This window comes from Ovis aries, chromosome 6 (assembly GCF_016772045.2).
Source record: "Ovis aries strain OAR_USU_Benz2616 breed Rambouillet chromosome 6, ARS-UI_Ramb_v3.0, whole genome shotgun sequence".
In the NCBI taxonomy this organism is placed as follows: Eukaryota; Metazoa; Chordata; class Mammalia; order Artiodactyla; family Bovidae; genus Ovis; species Ovis aries.
The window spans coordinates 61,173,254-61,195,331 of NC_056059.1; the positions used below are offsets into that span (position 1 = coordinate 61,173,254).

A 22,078-nucleotide genomic window follows, 5' to 3' on the forward strand; every position below is an offset into this window, starting at 1 on the left:
GGAGAGGGAAATGAACTGAAAGGAAAAGACAGGGTCTAGAGATGAAAGAGCAGGTGTGTGGGAGAGAAGGAATGAGAAAGCCGGGAGGAGAGGCACTCAGGCCAAGGAGCAGGATATTGGAAACTGGGATTCCAACAGGGCAGGTGTGAGTGATAATTATGATCCTAAAATGGAGTGTATGAGTAAAAACTGTTGGAATTGAGGCAGTCAGACTATAAAGCCAGGCTGTCGAGCAGGTTGCTGTGTAGAATGTAAAGTCACCTGGAATGTTGACTGTAGTCTACATGGGACCAGAGTTCTCCACGACTGATGGAAATGGTGAGCAGGATGGAAGGTCATTATAGGGAAAACTGATGGCTCAGACCTTACTCGCAACGAGGATTCCTCATAAGGAGGCTAACATCAGTGGTCTGGGAGGGCAAAGAAGCTCTGGGGCAAGCAGGGTTCCGTGTCTCTCCTTACCTGCCACTTTACTAAAATAAACAATCAGCCGGCCTTCCTTTGACCCACCATACCTTTTCTTAATCTCTTCTCTGCTAAACTTCCCAGAAGTGTCTCTTTGTGTTTTCTCTATTGTTTTTAGTCTACACTAATTTCCTAACTTCCTGCAATCTGGTTTTCACTCTATCATTCCGCTGACATTGTCCCCAATGTCGTAATGTCCTTCTAATCAGAAATTCCATTCATTGATTACTCAACAGTTTTATTCTAATAGTAGAAATAAATATCACAATGGAAAACATTTATTGTGTCGAACATTGTTCTATTTTAAAAGCACTTTACATATATTTTCTTATTTAACTCCACAACATCTTTATGACATTATATGTATCCCCACAATTATGGTCATTCATTCATTCCATGCATATATCTTGACTGCTTACTTTTTGTATATGAGTGATCATTCTATATTGATTTCTAACATCCACAGTGATAACAGATGCTGTATGATTTCAATACCTTTAGACCCTGAAATTTCTGCACCTTGTTTTATGTCCTTGGGTATGTTCCAGTGTCTCCTAGTTTACAATCTATGGGAACTTGAATGGAATTTGTATCCTTCTGTTATGTGGAAATTGTATAAATCTTAATTATGTTTTTAAAAAAGAAAGGATCATTCTAGATAATACCTAGGTAAGAAACGGAGCCCTGGCAGGGATCTTCTTGGTTGGTTGAGGATCAGCAGGGAAGGAGCTGTGCCTGGCTGCAGGGAAAGGGACCAAGGTGGGGGTGGGTCAGAGAGGTAGTGGGCAGCGGCTCCTGTAGGGCCTTGTAAGTCTTTGTAAGGACCTGGGCTTTCAAGAGCAAGCTGAGGCAGAGATTATGTAAGCAACTTGCCCAGGGTCGTTCAGCCTCTGAGTAGCCAACCAAAATACAAGCTCCTGATGAACCGTGGCTCTTGGAATATGGAATGTTCCAAGCTTCATTTATTATTTCTGTTTCTCACAAATCTCCCTGCTTCCTCTATTTTTTAAGATGGTCTTAATGGCTGAAAACTTCATCACTCCGAACCCCACTCCATCTCCTCACTCTCTATTCCTGAATCCACTCAACTGCCAAGCCGACAGTGGGTGCTGGTACCCTTTCCCTTTTCTGCCCTTACTGTTGAGTTGGCCAAAAAGTTCGTTTGAGTTTTTCCATTTCATCCTATAGAAAATCCCAAGTGAGTTGTTTCGGCTAACTCAGTACTTCTGAAGGAGTTCAGGCTTTTCCACGTCTCCCAGAGCTCTTATAATTTTGAACGGACCCTCTCCTCCACCCAGGGGCTCTCTCCTGCTGCCACCCAACTTATTCTCCTAAAATAGAGGTCGATCGCAGTACTCTTTCTGTCCTTATTACCTGGACGTGATTCCCCAATGCCTAGAGAACAGTGCTTCACAAGGCTTCCCAAATCCTTCACAAGGCTCTCACGAACTCTCCCAAGTTCACCTTGCAGAACTCTCTTCCCCTCCCCATTCTCTCCTTGCAACTCACTGTGCTTCTGCTCACTTCCCATCCATAACATTTTTTCTTCTTTTGCAAGCAGCAACCCAGAGGCCACCTTCTGGGTCAGACTTCCCCAGAATTCCCCCAGGCAGAGTAAGCCGCCTTTGCCTCTCAGTGGAAGGCCTGGTATCCTCATTAAGTGCTCCTGGAAAACTCAAGTGCGTTGAAAGTCTGGCGAGTACTGATTGTGGCTGGACATGGGCCAATTAATGGAGCCAGGCTGGAACCCATGCAGGTTAGGAGAGCGACTGTGAACTCACGGCAGGTACAGGAAATCCCTAGATTCTAATAACTGTGGGGTAAGTTCCTGCAGATATTTTGGTAATTTATTCCTTAAGTTCTCAATTTCATAATTGCACTTCTGTTAGAGGGAATTTGTTTGCTTCAAATGCAGGAAACCTAGCAAAAACCATTAAAAAAAAAAAAGCCTTAGAGATAGAATAGAAAAGTAACATTGCTATTAGTTATTGATTTTCTGGAAAAGTCTGGATCTTCTCTGATATGCTTGCAAATCTTTCTGAGTAACCGTAATCCTTATTAAGATTTTTGAAGCAAATATTTACTATAGAAAATGGGTTAAGATAATAAATCCACCAGATGTAACGTCAGTTTATATTGTGCTCCCTCCACCTAATCTTTTCCTTTATAGAAATGGAAAATTATTCAGAGGCTTATATATATATAGCATTAAAATTTTTTAATTATGAAAATATGATAACATTTATAGGCGACTTGGAAAATACAGAACAAAGTTACATATCATTTCACTGTATATTATAATTATTTTTCAAGTAGATAAATTAAGATTTTTAGCTGGAGTTTCAATATCAAACTCTCAAAAACTAATAGAATGAATAGTCAGAAAAGTAGAAGGATATGGTAGACCTGAAAAGTCCTATGAATCAATTCAACATAATTAAGATGTATACAATGTTTACACAACAGCAGGGTACAAATTCTATTCAAGTTCCTAAAGATTATAAACCAGGAGACACTGGAACATATCCAGGGACATAAAACAAGGTGAAAAATTTCATGGTTTAAAGTACTGAAATCATACAGAGTCTGTTCTCTTATTACTGTGGAATTATGTTAGAAATCAATATGAAAAGACATTTGAAAATAATCCACATAGTTTCAAGTGCAGTGTGACATTTACCAAGAGAGATCTTTGACTTAGCCATGGAAAGCCTCAAGGTTACAAGACTGAAAAAACAGAAGATGATTACAGAGAAGAAAGCATTTATGTGAGAAATTAATATCCAAGATACTTTAAAAAGCCCATGTATTTGGAAATTAAATGTACACTTGTAAATGATAGGTATATCTAAGAAGCCCAGGTATTGCTTTTTCTCCAGAGCTCCAGATGTGACTCTAATGAGCAGCCATGTTTAAAACCTGGACCATGTGCTGATCTTTTACTTTTACCTAGCTTGTTTCGCTTTTTCTGTTTCATATTCAGTGCTCCCATTTCATTTAGTTTGTTTTCCAATTTATCTTTCTCTTTCTCTTTTAAAGTTCTTTCCCAAGCCTTTATCAAGCACAGCAGAAAAGCTTTTGTATGCGTATTCTAAATAGTATGTATAATACATGTTTTAGAAAATTTAATATTTTTTGCCTAGCTAAAAAATTTGTGACATTTTGATTCCACTTGTTTGACTTAGTATGAATAGAATGCTAGATTTCTAATTTATATTCACTCAAAACTTTGACATAGTTCGATTTATTGAAGCATCTAGTATCACTGCTAAAAGTCTAGAAAGCTTCTTATTTTACTGATCTTTAAAAAAAAAAATTGAGGCTTGAAACTTCTAATCCAGTTCTGAAAATATATGTTGTATTTTAAATACCTGGCAATATAGACGTCTGGGTTCATTTGAAACCCAAATGAACGTTAAACGTTCATTTTCTGTGAACTCCAAATCCATCATCATGTTGCCCTTTCCCTGTTGGCTATAAAGGAAATAGAGCCAAGGAGACTGGGTAGAGCAGAAGGCTTCTCAATCCCTGTCTGGTTTCTCTAGAGATCCACTAAGGACTGGTGCCTTCCTCAGAGCCAGAGATATAGCTACACGTTGCTCCGCAATGAGTCAAGGGAAAGGAGAAACCCTTTGCCAGTTGGAAATGACAGCAGAGAAAGCAAAAGGTAGCAAGCAGGTGCTTGCTGCCTTCTGAAGACAGTAGGGAGAGCCTAGGTGAGACAGTGATGTGTCTCGGGGGCTGTGCGGGAATGAATGGTGGGCCTGCCTGTCTTCCCTCTCACTCTTGCCCCTCCCTCCTGAGGTGCCCCCTTGGGCCACGGAAGCCTCTGCTATGGCCTTTGGACTCCTCCATCTGACTACAGCCTAGAGCACAGGCTGGCCTTTCTGAATAAGCTTTGCAACTGAGACATTGTTCTACTCAGCTGTTAGGTTCCATAGTGTAATTAAGACCCCTCTTCAGTTACATTTTGGATTAAGTAGGTTTTTGTGGCCTAAACTGGCAACCACCATGCAAAGACTAATTCTGTGAGTTAATCACAAATGATAACCTACAAGCCATCTTCTTAGAAATGGACTTTTGGTACATAGCTTACACTTGGGTTTAAGGCAGCCTGAATAAGTTAAGTTGCCTATTTGTAAAACTAACTAAACAGTAATTGCAACTACCCTTTTAAAAACGAAAAAAAAATCTCCCATGTAACCGGCAAGGGCGATAAATACTGGGTTTTGTGGATGGATAGAGTTTTCTCACTTTCTGTGGTCCCTTCTTAACCTGAGTTGGCAATAAAGCCATAATAATACATAACATTCGTATAATGAGTGTCTGGAAACACTAGAGACATGGGGCTATGTTCTCAATACATTTGTTGTTCTTCAGTCACCAAGTTGCATCTGATTCTGCAACCCTACTGACTAGAGCACCCAAGGCTTCCCTGTCCATCACCAACTCCCTGAACTTGCTCAAACTCATGTCCATTGAGTCAGTGATGCCATCCAACCATCTCATCCCCTGTTGTCCGCTTCTCCTCCTGCCCTCAGTCTTTCCCAGCATCAGGGTCTTTTCCAGTGAGTCAGCTCTTTGCATCAGGTGGCCAAAGTATTGGAGCTTCAACTTCAGCAACAGTCCTTCCAATGAGCACCCAGGACTGATCTCCTTTAGGATGGACTGGCTTAATCTCCTTGCAGTCTAAGGGACTCTCAAGAGTCTTCTTCATAACCACAGTTCAAAAGCATCAATTCTTTGGCACTCAGCCTTTTTTACAGTCCAACTCTCATAATTCTGTCATCCATATAAGATTAATGGCATCCCCCACATCACAGATTAGAAATCCAAAGATCAGAAATATTAGGAACCATGCCCAAAGCCATGTAACTAGTATATGGATGAGGCTGGGATTCTAACTGGAGTCCTCCTGACTCCCAAAACTGGTATGCTGTGTTCCATGGTACATTTGTTCCCTCATTTCCATTGTTGAATGAGACAATTTTTCTTAAACAAACCCTCTGTTTACATGTATCTTGAACAAATCCAGCTATATAATAGATCATGAAAATTAATCCTGAAGATAAGATACTTCTAAGTCCTTCTCATTTCATCTACCAGAATTTTGTAGGTTTTTTTTTTTTCATTCTTCTAAGTACCTAGAATGTAGTACTTCAGTTCAGTTCAGTTCAGTCGCTCAGTTGTGTCTGACTGTTTGCAACCCCATGAATCGCAGCACGCCAGGCCTCCCTGTCCATCACCATCTCCCGGAGTTCACTCAGACTCAACGTCCATCGAGTCCATGATGACATCCAGCCATCTCATCCTCTGTTGTCCCCTTCTCCTCCTGCCCCCAATCCCTCCCAGCATCAGAGTCTTTTCCAGTGAGTCAACTCTTCACATGAGGTGGCCAAAGTACTGGAGTTTCAGCTTTAGCATCATTCCTTCCAAAAATATCCCAGGGTTGATCTCCTTCAGAATGGACTGGTTGGATCTCCTTGCAGTCCAAGGGACTCTCAAGAGTCTTCTCCAACACCACAGTTCAAAAGCATCAATTCTTTGGCGCTCAGCCTTCTTCACAGTCCAACTCTCACATCCATGCATGACCACAGTGCTTAATTTGTTTTAAATATTTAGTGGAGTGAAATCTCTCAGTTGTGTCCAACTCTTTGTGACCCTGTGGACTGTAACCTACCAGGCTCCTCCGTCCATGGGATTTTCCAGGCAAGAGTATTGGAGTGGGGTGCCATTTCCTTCTCCAGGGGATCTTCCCAACCCAGGGATTGAACTTGGGTCTCCCGCATTGTAGGCAGACGCTTTACCTTCTGAGCCACCAGGGGAAGTACCTACTATATGCTGGGGAAACTCTGGAGGTGGAGACCATCCTGGCCTTCCTTCATCTTGACTTTGGAGCAAGAAGGGAAGGGAGAGAAGCATCAGGATTTCCTCAGAGAAGAGGCCCTGGGGAGGGCTGAAAGCTCAGGCCTCAACCCAGGCCCCCAGGAAATGTTTTCATGCACACTGTGGGCCCACAGATTAGTGGCATGGGAACCCCCTGGGCCAAGAACCAGGAGTGAATGCATAGTCCTTAGGTAAACAGAGGTATAAACCTATACATTACTATTGGTTGAGCACAAAATGGACTCTTTCAGGAACTTTATGTTCCGCATCTGTGTTGAATTGAGACTCATGTTACTGCACTTTCCCATTAGCCAAAAATAGAAAACTTTCCATCAGCAGTGCCGGAGCCTTTACCTCAGAGACTGCAACAGTTGTCTCCGAGGTAACTGTTATTTTTCCCTTCAGTTTTAGGAAACTGGTTTTGCCAGTGAACTCACAGCCCTATGGAAGTGAATACATTTTTACACATTTAAAAACCTTTTCTCTAAACTTTTTGGGAAAGTTTTCAAATGTATAGATGGCATAATCAATACTGGAATACTGGTTACCTAGAACAAGGCCAGTGGGCTACAGCCTGTGGGCCAAATCCAACCCAATGCTTGTGTAAGTGAAATGTATAGGGAGGCTGACACTTCCACTCGTTTGCGTATTTGTCTGGCTACAGTGACAGAGTTGGGGCTTCACCGATGGCTCAGCAGATAAAGAATCTGCCTGCAATGCCAGAGACACAGGAGATGCAGTTTTGATCCCTGGGTCAGGAAGATCCCCTGGAGAAAGAAATGGCAACCCATTCCAGTATTCTTGCCTGGAAAATCCCATGGACAGAGGAGACTGGAAGGCTACAGTCCATGGGGTTGCAAAGAGTCAGACATTCGTAAGCAACTAATCATGCATGCAAGGTAGAGTTAAGTCATTTTGACAGAGACCACCATATGCCCACAATGCCACATTTACTGTCTTTGCCACTCTTTGGACTGTAGCCCACCAGTCTGTAAAAAAAAGAATGGCCAAGTTTTGAGATCTATATTTGCCAATTATTAGTTTTTTGCCATACTTACTTTATCTCTTTCTCCATAATCGACAGATAGCATCCTCTCTCTCCCCATCTATTTCCATCTCTCCTTTCCGTACACGTGTCTGCATTCTAAGTCACTTCAATTGTGTCCGACTCTGTGCAGCCCTGTGGACTGTAACCTGCCAGGCTCCTCCTATCCATGGGATTCTCCAGGCAAGAATACTGGAGTGGATTGCCATGCCCTCCTCCAGGGGATCTTCCTGAACAGGGATTGAACCCGCATCTCCTGAGGCTCCTGTGTTGGAGGTGGATTCTATACCACCGCATTCTATACTACACGCACATGCACATTTTATTTTCTTAAACCATTTGAAATTATGTTATAGACATGATAACTTGTCCTTGAAAAATACATATGTTTGCCTAAAAATAAAAGTATTCTTTCATATAACCACAACACCATCATTGTCATGCCTAAGAAAATTAACCTTCATCCAATAATGTTATCCAACAACAGTCCACCTTTAAATTGAACTTTCATAGTCTTTATTATACTTTTTCTTTCTGGATCTAAGATCCAATCAAAGGTCATATGATACATTTGGTTATCATGTCTCTTCAGTCTCCAATTTTTGTTTTATCATGACATTGACATTTTTGAAGAGATTTTTAAAAACTTCTTTTGAAGTCTAAGAATTAATGAGTTTGCAATACTAGCGAAGAGTTGACTCATTGGGAAAGACTTTGATGCTGGGAGGGATTGGGGGCAGGAGGAGAAGGGGACGACAGAGGATGAGATGGCTGGATGGCATCACTGACTCAATGGACGTGAGTCTGAGTGAACTCCGGGAGTTGGGGATGGACAGGGAGGCCTGGCGTGCTGTGATTCATGGGGTCGCAAAGAGTCGGACACGACTGAGCAACTGAACTGAACTGAACTGAACTGAAGAGCTAAATAGAATAGTCACTGCAGTAAATCAGTGTCTCCACATCTTTCCCAGGATTGAGACATGGTTGTGTTGCTTGGCTTCAGAAGCTAAGACACTAGGTTGTTAGTTTTGCTTGGAGTTGTAAATGTGGAAAAAACTCAGCGTGAAGAGCAAGGCAGATGGGAATTTGCAGGATGCATTTTAAGTAATTAAAGGCACAGCCCTCCCTGCCCACTCTGGTCGCTGCCCTTGTTAGCTCTTGGCTGAGGGGGCTCTTCCTTCTGGCTTTTCTCCTGACTGGGGTCTGGCTCCCCTCCAGCATCATTAGGTTGCAGCACGAAACTGGAAGGAGATCTGCCGTTATTTAAATCTCACAGCCCAAAACGTTCAGCCTGACTGGCAACACAGCGCTTCTGTGTTTGCAGTCTGTGTACTGAAGATAGAGCGGTGCTCAGGGGCACTTCTGCTAGTGCATGTGGGAAGAACACTTTCACGCCTTCTTGAAAATCTCATGTGCCACAGTCATGCGCCTCTGATGGGACCACGTGGGGGTCACTGGTCTGTTCTTATTATTGGGGTCCCAGATGATTCCTAAAGAGTTCTGAGACCCATCCCTTAATTTCCTCTGGGTTAGAAGCCCTCAGAGCTCATAGGCCAACCAGCAAGATTGCTGCATGCCCTGCAAAAGACTCACCTGAGCATCTACAAACCTCTGGAAGTGGGATGCAAAATAGAAAAACTCCAAAGAGAAGTTGGATAATTTTAAAACATGTAAAGTGATTGGAGAAGAGACTGTGAAGGGTATGGATGACTTCAGAGTGTCAGTCTACAATGTGTCTTGTACATGACATGGGTCTTATGAATGATGGTACTTCTTACCCACTGAAAAAAATCCAGGGACACAGGAAAGACAACATACTGGGGTGAGCCAGCCTCTGTTAGGGGGAAGTGAGATTGGAGTATCTCCTCATTGGTTTCCCTGTCTCCTGCCTTGTTCCTCTGAAGTCCTTATTTGCACATCTCCTCCCCGAGGCCTACCCCCAACAATCTACTTCTGCTGCAGACCTGGGCATTTACTTCTCACATTACCACCCCTCTGCCCTCCATGGCCTTCAAGGGCCCCTTTGATCAGCCCCTGACTCCAAAGCCTCCTCTTCCTTTGGTACCAGCCTGAGATTTGAGGCTTGATTTCCTCATGTCTGCCATGTTTTTTTGCACCTCCATTCTTTCCTGGCTGTGCAGCCTTTGTTCCTTCACCACTCACTGGTTGAAGTGAAGTGAAAGTCACTGGTCATGTCTGACTCTTTGCAGCCCCACAGTCTCTACAGTCCATAGAATTCTCCAGGGCAGAATACTGGAGCTGGTAGCTTTTCCCTTCTCCAGGGGATCTTCCCAACCCAGGGATCGAACACAGGTCTCCCACGTTGTGGGCCAGTTCAATTACCAGCTGAGCCACAAGGGAAGCCCAAGAGTACTGGGGTGGGTAGCCTATCCCTTCTCCAGGGGATCTTCCTGACCCAAGAATCAAATGAGGATCTCCTGCATTGCAGGCAGATTCTTTACCAACTGAACTATTAGGGAAGCCTTAATGACGCTTAATTGTTCCATGCCTCACACTGCTCATCTATAAATGAGGATGATCATAGTACCTACCTCATAAGGTTGTGCAGGAATTAAATGAGTTAACATATGTAAAATTCTTGAAAGAATACTTGGCATTTAATAAAGGCTATATAAAGGTTAGCAATTTATTGCTTTTGCTCTTGTTATTTTGAGCCTAGATGTATTAATTTTCATTGCTGCATAAAAAATTACTATAAACTTAGCATCTTCAGTCAATATCTTAGTTTCTATAATCAGAATATTGACATGGTGTGACTAAATTCTTTGTTCAGGGTCCCACAGTGCTGAAACTGAGGTGTTGGCAGGGGCTGAAGTCCAAGCTGAGCTTCTTCCAGGCCTCTTCGTAGCTCATGTGGTTTTTGACAGAATGCATCTCCTTGCAGCTATAGAACCTATGGCCAGCAGGAACTCTGACTTCACCTTCTTTGTAAAGCTCCCATGATTAGGTCAGGCACAGTCAGGCCGTCTTTCTTTTGATCAACTCAAAGCCAAGTGGTTAATGACATAATCACAGAGTGGTAATCTACCATATGCACACGCTCCACTGGCACTCAAGGGAAGGAGATTGTATAGAGTGTGTCCCCCAGGGGGTGGGATTCTTGGGGCCTGTCTTATTAGCAGAATCCTGCCTACACACTGCTCATTGGGAAATACAATGATTTTTGTTCACTTTGTTAAATTGCACTTCGAATATATGATTCATTTACCACCACCATGACTTCAGATTTTTGTAGCATCTGTCTTAGAGCATTTAGATAGCATTTCCTTCCCTGGTGACTCAGCTGGTAAACAATCCACCTGCAATGTGGGAGACCTGGGTTCAGTCCCTGGGTTGGGAAGATTCCGTGGAAAAGGGAACAGCTACCCATTCCAGTATTCTGGTCTAGAGAATTCCATGGACTGTATAGTCCATGGGGTCACAAAGCATTGGACATGACTGAGCAGATTTCACTCTCACTTCATATTGATCTGGCTCTTGGAACCAGTCTTCATCATTCCTTTCCTGAAGTTTGAACTACCTGATGGAACCAGTTAGCTCGTCTTTTACAAAGTCTTTTACGAAGACATAACTGATGAATCTGCAGCTAATGTCCTAGAGTTCCTAAAGGATGACTCACAATTTGCCATCCCTTCCAGAGCCATTTGTTTATTCTTAATGACTCCGAACAGATGAAGACCAGAGCCTTCCTCAGCTGTTGAATGTGTCTGCTACTCTGCCAGGCCAAAGTCAACTTATATCTGATAGACAAATGAATCACCATGAAGAAAGTCTTTGATATTATTTCCAAAAGATTTTCTTGCCCCCTCTTTTTCCCCTTCCAGTTAAGTCTAAATTCCCCCCACCAATTTAATTCAGTTTACAGTCCACAAAGAGGTATTATTGATCAAAACCCACTGATGAAGGATGTATTTTTGAAGATCAGTTAGAAAGGAAAACTTGAAGGTGACTCTTAGGTAGTAAAACCTATTTTTTTTTTTTAATGTTGAACCAGATTCTAGGCAATAAGACATGGACAAAACTTTGAAGCAATAGGAGTACTGTGTATTAAGTTGCTTCAGTTCAGTTCAGTTCAGTTGCTCAGTCGTGTCCGACTCTTTGTGACCGTATGGACTGTAGCCCACCAGGCTCCCCCTGTCCATGGGATTTTCCAGGCAAGATTACTGAAGTGGATTGTCATGCCCTTCTCCAGGGGATCTTGCTGACCTAGAGATGGGATCAAACCACCATCTCTTGTGTCTCCTGCATTGGCAGGCAGGTTCTTTATCACTAGCGCCACCTGGAACTAGTGCCCTCAAATCGCTAAGTTACACTTTTCTTTTTTTTAAACAAAAAAAATTATGTATTTATTTATTTTTGGCTGTGTTGGGTCTTCGGCGCTGCAAGCAGGCTCTCATTAATTGTGGCAAGCAAGGGATACTCTCTTGTTTCAGAACACAGGCATAAAAGTGAAGGCTTAGTAGTTACCTCTCAGGATATGGAATCTCCCCAGAACAGGGATCGAATCCTTGTTCCTTGCATTGGCAGGTAGATTCTTAACTTCTGGACCACCAAGGAAGTCCTAAGTTTTATTTTTCAGTGGCATTTAACTTACAGTTTTACACCAACGTGAAAGGTAAAGGGAAGAAAAATGAATTTGATATAGCTGTGGGTTCAGAAGTTTGAAGTGTCCGTTTACTCTGGGATTTCCTAACAAAGTATGATTTTATTATCTAACAAGCCATGACTCATTCTGACTCTGACTGTCCTAATGATTGTCTTCTCTCCAGTGATTTGGACTATTAAAGAGGAAAGACTGGTTCATGAAATAATATTAGATAATATAGACTTAGATTTCTTTTCTTTCTTCCAGGACAATATCATATTATTCTTGAGAGGTTGTAAAGAGCTCGGCCTTAAAGAATCTCAACTTTTTGACCCGAGTGACCTACAGGATACATCCAACAGAGTAACAGTCAAGTAAGTCATGCACGATTTATGTTCAAGGGAAACCCATTTATGGTTTGATTTGCAGTTTTGTGATGATGTTGTAAGGTCTAAGAGGCAGAGAATTGGACATGCCTAATAAAATAGAAATGTGAAGGTGAAAATCCAGCTTTCAGAACAAGCCACATTGGCCTTCCCTTGTGCGTAACTTTCATTCTGATTAAACATAATTTTTTGAAATGCAAAAATCATGCATATAGAGTTAGAATTTTAGAGACAAGGAGGGAAACTTTTAGGTGAAACTCAACAGAGGGAGAGGCAAGGGAGAAGTATGCACAGAATCTATTTGGGTTACACAGAAAGCTTTTATTGGCTCCAATTGGGCATATGAATAGGCTCTTGGAAGACTGCAAACTCCTGAACAGTTCTGAACTCTGTTTATTATGCAAAGAGGGCAATAGATTATAGAAAAATCTCTTCTTCATTTACATTCGTAACTGTTTTCTCCTATGTGTCAGTGATTAAGTTCTCTGAAGATGGATCATTGGCCATTTGACTATTGTTGACTGTATCTACTCAGTGAGCCATGTTCGGGGCCAAAGAATTCTTGGGGAAAGAATGTTATAGTAAAAGAAAAGGCAATGTGCTTCTCTGTAAAGAAATAGCTGTGAGCAGAGTAATGAGATGAAGAGTCCTTTTGAGATGGTAGAGGTAACTTTCCTGTAGTTTAAAAGTTGTTCAGACTCTACCAAATTCATATAAAACATTTTCCAAATTAGTCAAACAGTGTTTGGCATTAATATGCTTTAATAATGGGTTGGATGTACTTCTCCTTTTGATTACTTTTGGGTCATTTTATCATAGAAGGGCATAAGAAAGAGAGACACCAAAATTCAGAAATGTGAATTTTGGGGTATTTACCTGCTGATACTGGCTTTTTTAATGATGGGGGAAATATGGAAACTACTAAATGAAATCAAATTGGAATTTATATTGGATTTTATGATTTATGACTAGGAATAAGGGAGAGTCATCCATGACTGACTATATAAAAATCACTTCTCTGTTGTCAGTGTGCCTTCTTTTTACGTATGATTGACATTTGTTGTTCAGTCGTTCAGTCATAGCCGACACTTTGCAACCCCATGGACTGCAGCACACCAGGCTTCCTGGTCCTTCACTATCTCCTAGAGTTTACTCAAACTCATGTCCACGGAGTTGGTGATGCCATTCTAACCGTCTCATCTTCCGTTGCCCCCTTTTCTTCCTGCCCTCAGTCTTTCCCAGCATCAGTGTCTTTTCCAGTGAGTCAACCCTCTGCATCAGGTGGCCAAAGTATTGGAGCTTCAGCTTCATCATCAGTCCTTCCAATGAATATTCAGGGTTGATTTCCTTTAGGATCGACTGGTTTGATCTCCTTGCTGTCCAAGGGACTCTCAAGAGTCTCCTCCAGGACCACAGTTCAGGAAGATCCCCTGGAGAAGGAAATGGCAACCCACTTTAGTATTCTTACCTGGAAAATTCCATGGACAGAGAAGCCTGGCAGGCTACAGTCCATAGGGTCACACAGAGTTGGACATAACTGACATACACTATAATATTAGTTTCATATGTACAATATAGTGATTCAATATTTGTGTATATTGCAAAATGCTTATCACAGTAAGTCTAGTTAACAACTGGCACTATATAAAGTGTATTTTTCTTGCAGTGTGTACTTCTAAGATCATCTCTCTTAGCAACTTTCAAATAAGCAATATTGTTTTATTAACTATAGTTGTCATGCTGTACATTACAACCCCATTATTTATTTATTTTATAACTAGAGGTTTGTACCTTTTGACTGCTCTTTAATATTTCTCATGGAAAAACTTTAGTTAAGGGCAAAAATAACAGAATAAAAATTATGATATTTGAATATGGAAAGCACCATAAACCTCATTTTAGTGCTCACATGCTCCATTTGCTCTACACCTAAATCCAGCCTGTATAAATCATTATTCAGCTTAGGAAATTGTTTCAGGTTCTGCCTCATCTCATATTTGTAGTTTCACCTGGGTGGCAAGTGACCAGAAACAATAGTGACTATGTGGCATGGTAGGTAATCATTAGTCACACACACATGGCTTAGAGGGTGAAGGAAAGTTCACTTGACAGTGTTGGCAGCTGCATTCATTTTTTTTTTAAGTCACTCTAAACCAGTATGTTACTAACCCAGGAGAACTCTGAGACTGATTAGTTTTAGAAATTTAGAACTCATATCACCTTTATTGCTTTTCTGTAAAACTCTGGGCATCAGGAAACCCAGGGTCTGCCTCTACATATGCTACCCCTTAGGTCTATAATCAAGGCAAGAGCCTTTGCTTCAGTAGGGCTCTGTGTCTTCATATGTAAAATGGAATTGGACAGAATATTCTTACGGGTATGATTCTAGCTAAAGCTTGCTCAGTGCAGATCTGGGAAGATGGTTCAACCAACTTCTAAAGAGACTTTAATTCAGAGACACAGAAAGCAATCCAAAGGGAGAAAAAGTCACTTAGACCCGTGGCACACAATCACTTCTCAGTTACTAGGCCATCTTCCCCTTCTCCTGTTCTTTACTCTGTCCTTTATCTTTCTTTTGCTTCTTCTCTCTGTCTCCTTCTCGTCCCAGTGCCTCCCTTCCCTTCTTTATCGTATCTTTCCATTTATCTCCCAATTTGTATTTCTTCTTATTTTCTTCCCTTTTATTATTATTTTTGTTTCGAAACACTTGCCCATCGCTTTCCCCTATGACTGATATTTTTCATTCATTCAACAGATTTATTGAGCAGCTACTTTGTGTCTGATCCTTTCTGGTCACTAGAGAATAGGCCTTCTGTTCACATGGAATTTATATACCCTGTGTCAAGAAATGAGAAGCAGATTTTTAAAAATTGCAGGGAGTGATAGGTGCTGAGGAGAAAATAAAATAGTAATAAATGATGTAAAAGATAGTGACAATTACAATATATATATATATATCAAATCATTGTGTTGCATACCTTAAATTTATATAATGTTTTATATCAATTATAGCTCAACAAAACTGAGGGGTAATAAAAAAGAAAGGGTGTCAAGAATAGTCTCTCTGAAGGGGTAGCATTTCAGCTGAGGACTGAGGCATGAAAGGAAAGCAAGAGCCAGCCATGCAAAGATCTATAGGGTATTCAGGGCAGAGGAAGGGTAGGTAGAAAGGCTAGGAAAGAAAAACAAACTTGATGTCTAGAAAGAGAAAGAAGAGTGGACAACCAGTGTGGTAGAAGGGTAATGAGCAAGGATGAGTGTGGTATGAGGGGTGGTCCACAAGCATTATAGGAGGTTGAATTAGGAATATTTATAGAGAAAGAATTTTAATTTCATGGTATGAATATTTAGAACACAAAGAACCTTATATTGAAATTATGCCATAAATTCATTTATGGTACTTAGAAAATCTTCTGTAGCATTAAGGAGGATTGGGACAGGGAATGAACTATCTGCTTCACAACTTTTCTGTAAGTGCTGCTGGTTTATCTTAGTACTGTCTGGAGACATTTGTAACAGATGTGGATTTCATAGCTCTGGTCAATGAAAGTAGAAACTGCTATATTTTTCTGCTTTCCCCTCTGAAAGTTGAGCCAAACATTAGCAGAGATGGAAAACACCCTGTTGACACCAGTTAGTACTGAAAGCAATAGGTAGAGGGGTGGATCCCAAAAAGAAAATTCTGATGCTTTTTTTTTTTAATTGGAGTATAGTTGCTTTACACTGCTATGTCAGTTTCTGCTGTATAGAAAAGTAAATTGGCCAACATGTACATATATAATTTTGATACTTTTTCAAATTGTCTTTTTAAAAGTACTCTTTAGATTAGCTTTCTTTGTAGGTAATTTTTCTTACTCTTTTTTTTTTTTTTTTTTTTTGGAGAAGTAACTTGAGTAGAGAAAAAAAGAAAGAGGGAGAACCTGCAAATGATTACTGGGTGTGTAATTTCGTGAACTCTACCTGTAATGGGTGCCAGACGACATTGGTGAGAAATGAAAGCATATTCCAAAAGGGCTTGCAGCAAATATCATTCTAGAGAATTGCAGCAACTGGATGGAAAGGAGGAAGCCTTTGGGTTGCTCCCAAGGATGTCTCTGAAAAATTTAGAAGCATTTTCACGTAATTGGTTGTTGTGTGTAAGTCACTCAACAAATATTTTGTGAGCTCCTAGTGTGTGCCAAGTGTGACTGTTTTTTTTCCGAACTGGTTCACAATTTTAGTCAAAAAATGTTCATTGTCTTATGTTCCCTGTTGTTTCTCACAAAAAATTCAAATCTTTAATAGATTTTTGTTTGCTTTCATCTAGTTTTGCTGTTGTGGTTCAGTTTTTTAAAATCCTAGCAAACACCTAAGCAGTTAATGACATATCATCCTTTCTGTTAATGGGGGGGAATATGAAACATGCTCCTAATCAAATCCAAATTGGACCACTGCTTCTTACAATGCGAGTGGCTGTTGATGGTGTATATCCTGGATGTGGACTATGTTGTTTTCCATTCCCTCCAGTCTCAGTTGGCTTAAAATTGGGCATCTGTTCATTAATCTGTACTTTGGATCAGAATATGCAGCAGTTAGGTAATTGTGATCTAAATATCTGAAGAAATTCTTGACTAGTTTTTTCAGTAGAGTTACATTCTCCCTCCCCAACCCCCAACTGAAGTTCTGTGGAAAAAAGAAATGTAGCATTTGTTTTCCTAGTATTTATTTGTTGACATGCTAAAGAAAACTTAGGATAACTTAGAAGAAATTCTTATATTTCACTGTATGAATATTTAGAAAGTACCACCAAGTAGCTTTTTTGTTTATAGTTTGAGAATAAATGTCTCTGTATATTTAAGAATGTGTGTGTGTATATTTGAACATAGCATGCATATTTTCCTGTTAAGGGCTAATTCCCAACACTAATTTATGTCCATAGCAGGAAAGAACAAATATTTGGATAGTATTGCCTCTTCTACATATATTTTTCAGGTCTATTTAATTAAGTAGTTTTAGACCTTTGTTAAAAGTACTTGTATAAAGAAGATTTGGGAAGTGCAGTCAGATTTCAGTTTACAGTGATAAGTAACCTAGGCAAAATTTTACTTGAACAGTTCAGCTCTGAGTATACAAATATAAACAGTCCTAGTTTTAACTGGAATCCTTCATTTTCCAGATGTTACAAAACATTCATCTTTCCATGGTGTACTATGGAATTTTAATCCCATCTTATCATTCTATATTTTGTTTTCTAAGTAATTTTATTTAGTACTTGAAATTACTAATCGTAGACCTTAAAAATAATATATTCTGATGATTTCATTATATTTGTTAGCTTTCACATATATCTTAGAGATGTTGAAATGAAGATCACAGTGAAGAAACTGATCATATTTTCTTTTCCTTTTTCCTAATTAGGAGTCTTGATTATAGTAGGAAGCTGAAAAATGTAAGTGTTTTAGCTTCACTTTCTAAGCTTTTCTCCTTCTAACGTTGGTGGTTCAGGTATAAATTTTACCTCATAAGTTCAGTGCCTCTCAAATGCCTAGCTAGAAAGAATCATTCTTAGAAAACAAGTGTATGTGCCTCTGATAGAAAAATTAATGTCAGTGATAGAAATAAAAATGGTAGTTTTTTTTTGGGGGGGATGTCTCTTTAATTAGATAAGAGCTCCATCTGAAATAAATGAAATCTTGCACTCTATTTGTAATTTGGTTTCTTAAACACAGAATGATCTCTCTGAGCACTAGCATTACTTCCTTGCTGTGGATAAGCACAGATGGGGTTATTAAATTAAGCAGTTGGGCAAGTTGTTTTGGGGAAAATATTAGTATAATATAAATACTGTTGACTGTTGTGGGCCTGTACCTTTTGTGTATTTTTTTTGGCATTAATTTTTTGAGGTTTTTATTAATACCTTCCAAAATCATCTTTTTCTAGTTAGATCTTATTTTCCAAGGGCAAGTACATTAGTGCTCTTTTAAGTTTAAATTGAAGAGTGTACGAAATGATCTTCTGTCTATAAAATTTTAGAATTGGCTGTGACCCTCCACTTTTAAAAAAATTTCCAGGGTGCTATTGTATTTGACTGACATTTTCATTCTTACCTCCTTTTTCTTCCTCTATAAAACCAGGGTTATGTGCATTTTTCATCATACAGTTTTAAACAGAAACGCCATAATCTAAAACACAACACAGTCCTGTCTTTTGTTCTCCTATTACACTTTTCAAGAGAGCCTCATACTCTTAGCACACACGAGTTATTTTATGGGCCTAGTTCATGTCCTGACGTCTGCAATTGTCTGTACTCTAGAAATTTATTTGTAAGTAATCATTTAAAAAAGAATTTCTGGAAGTTTTGAAGGATTCTTAAACTAACATTTTCCCACAGAGGTAGAAAACCAAATCACATCTTAGCAATGATGCACATAACCATATTTTGGGCCTGTTGCCATCTGGAAGCTTGTACATATATCATGCCGTCCAAAGCATTTTCTGGCCTAGCAAATAGAGGGAGGTGCAGTAAATACTTCCCAGCCTAGCTGAAGCATTAAGACCAAATGTGAAAACAAAATCATAGTCTTAGCTTTTCCATAGGCTTGAGATCCCGGTCATTCAACTTTATGGAGCTTATCTTCAGATGGGCCCTGTGGGGTTCTGTGGGAAAATCAGTGTAAAGAGAATTCGCTTTTGTGGACAGTTTCTTTGGAAAAACAGGACAAAATTAACTGAGGACTGAAGCTTCAGACCAGTGAATATTCATAGACATTCTTAAACATTCAAATAGTTGCTAATTGGCAGTAGTCTTGCCCAGCCCAAAATTTCCCATCTCAGATTAATAGGAATCTAACTAACTGTACCCCAGAGCCAGGTCTCTGCAGAATGTATTCTTCATTACATTGCTGTCCTCTGACTTTAATTAGATATATTTTGTTGATCTTGTTCTGGAAACCACTAATTATGTTTTCTCACTCCTTTGAAAAATTTTTGCTAATGGCCTTAGCAGAACCTCTGTGCCCGCAAGTAGAAATTATGGGCCTTTAAAAGTACCACTCTTGAAAGGAATTGACAACCTGTTTCATTGCTTGTCTGGGTAAAGACTCCAGAGTTTCTGAAAATTTTTGCTTCCTGGTTTTGAAACCTTCATGACATGAGAATAGTTTTGGAAGATTTATTTTTCCTTCCTGCTCACATTCCCACAACCAAATTCTTCCTAAAACTAGGGTCTTATTTTCACTACTGAATCATGTTTGTGTTAACTGATGCAGCATTGGGTTCCTAGTAAAACAATTTTACCTAGAATGGATACCTCATGGAAGGTGGTTTTTGTAAATTAGTGTTTCACATTCTCCCTTCCTGCTTTCCTGTTAGAGGAGCGTTGTTGACTTCTTAGTTGAAAAGTAATTCTTTGTGCATGGTTCTGTATCGCAGGTACTAGTGACCATTTACTGGCTGGGCAAAACAGCGAACAGCTGTGCCTCGTACAGTGGGACTACGCTGAACCTGAAGGAGTTTGAAGGCTTGCTGGCTCAGATGAGAAAGGTAACTTGGCTTTTCTTCCTCATCCCGTGAGGTTTAGACAAGGTGGGGAAAGCAGCACATTTGCTTGCTTTTAAGATCATTACAGGTCCACGTGATAAAATTGCACAGGCCAAAGATGTCATGTGTCTTACCAATGACAGCTTTGCTTCCCATACCCCACACTACCTGAAATTTTATTCCCTTCTGAGAATGGGAGGGCTTATCTCTATCCAACTTTAATTCCCAAAGAGCAAATTCAGTCTGTCAGTATATGACTCTGGGTGCCAAAGAGCTCAGTGCCTGCTTTTGGGGGAAATAATGCCTGAATGAAACAACACAGTATTATACAAAAATGAAGGCTTGCTCTGCACTTTGATCCTAAAGGTCATTTTGCTAACCTGTCAGGGCCTTGGTATGGGTGAGGTAACGTTGGCCAAGTTCTTGCCTTGGTCTCTGAAAAATTAGAAACATACTCTCTAAGATGTGTATCTTATGACCATTGTATGTGAATGACCTGGACATTTGGAAAACATTGTAATAGAGTTTTGTGTATTTAATTATGGAAAAGACTGACCTAAGGTAGGGATTTGCCCAAGAAAAAGTAGTGTTTTGTGTGTGCCTGCCTGTGTGTGCCTGTTCCAAGTTGCAGCAGTATATAAGAATTCACCCAGAGTACTAGGATATGCTATCACCCGGGAGCAGCCCCACCCAGCAAGCCTCAGTGAGGAGGGAAGACTCATTTGGAATCAGTAGCACCCATGGGTTTTGGATGAGACCCGCAGTGCAGCTGAGATATCTAAGGCCTTGCTCCTCTTTCCTCTAACATGAAAACTAAATGCACTAATGAGACCTCGGTGAGAGACCGTCTATATTTTATAGTTTTGCTTTGAATACTGAAAGCAAGAATTTGCTGCAATTTTCTAACAATTTATTCTTTTTTCCTTAAAGCAAATAGTTCTGACAGTTCTTTGTGTTTGGCTAGAAACAGGCTGGCGCATGAATGTTTAAATGGACAAAGCTTTCATATTGGTCAGAACACATATAAACAAAGTCCTTTAAGCTCAATTCCTTGAAAAATAAACACTCCGCTCAAACACATTGTTTCTTAGTCTTAACTCTTATTTGTCCTTTAATCTTCATCTCACTCAAAAGAGTTACTTAGGCAAAGTACAAAGGTAAGCTTTACTCTGGATTTGTGAAATCTAAATGTTTATTGTTTTTTGTTAAATTTGGACTCGGATAATGATAGATGGATTATCTGTTTTAAACTATTTAAAAGCTCTGCCTCATAGTTTCCCTGCTTGATTCTCTGGAAATGTAATTTCTTCTCATTATTGACATTTCTTACTGCTAGTCTGGCTCCTTAAAAATCTGAGCATCTATTGGTCTCTGCAGCTGCAGAGTCTCTCCTAACTTCTGATTCTTTTGAGATAGTTAGTTATTATCAACTGCCTTGAAAGGACCGGCTATTGTGAACAGCTGTTACCTTTTTAATGAATATAAATGTCACAGGACACAAGGGAGTAGCTAGTATCACTGGACAAAGCATAGCAACTAAAAAAAACCAACTGTGGTACTCCCATATCTCTATGTAAACTAGAGAGTAACTCACCTGAACTTCACTGGTCTATTTGATAACTGGAGATATTAGATTGGTTTCTCCAGTAGTCATGTATGGATGTGAGAGTTGGACTGTAAAGAAGGCTGACACAGAAGAATTGATGCTTTCAGGCTGTGGTGCTGGAAAAGACTCTTTAGAGTCCCATGGACAACAAGGAGATCAAACCAGTCAGTCCTAAAGGAAATCACCCTGAATATTCATTGGAAGGACTGATGCTAAACCTGAACCTCCAATCCTTTGGCCACCTGATGTGAAGAACTGACTCACTGGAAAAGATCCTGATGCTGGGAAAATTGAGGGCAGGAGGAGAAGGGGGCTACAGAGGGTGAGATGGTTAGATAGCATCACTGACTCCATGGACATGAGTTTGAGAAAACTCTGGGAGATAGTGAAGGACGGGAAAGCCTGGTATGCTGCAGTCCATGGGATCGCAAAGAGTTGAATACGACTTAGCGACCAAACAACAGTAGTGTGTACTGTCTCATTTTGTGTATTATCTCATTTTATCAATTAGGGTTGAGTTTGGCTGGTAAATGCAGAAAACTCTACCAATGGCTTAGATTAAATAT

General features: G+C 40.1%; 1 protein-coding gene across 42 annotated transcripts in view; it reads left to right on the plus strand.

Annotated features, from left to right (window-relative positions):
- The window catches only part of LIMCH1 (LIM and calponin homology domains 1), a 352,732-nt gene that overhangs the window by 237,543 nt on the left and 93,111 nt on the right, over positions 1–22,078 (plus strand). For all 42 annotated transcript variants that reach the window (XM_027970954.2, XM_027970957.2, XM_027970951.2 and 39 more), the window contains exons 4-6: positions 12,270–12,376; positions 17,786–17,816; positions 19,799–19,909. In XM_027970954.2, the coding sequence (XP_027826755.1) occupies positions 12,270–12,376; positions 17,786–17,816; positions 19,799–19,909 (249 nt within the window). The remainder of the gene's footprint in view (positions 1–12,269; positions 12,377–17,785; positions 17,817–19,798; positions 19,910–22,078) is intronic.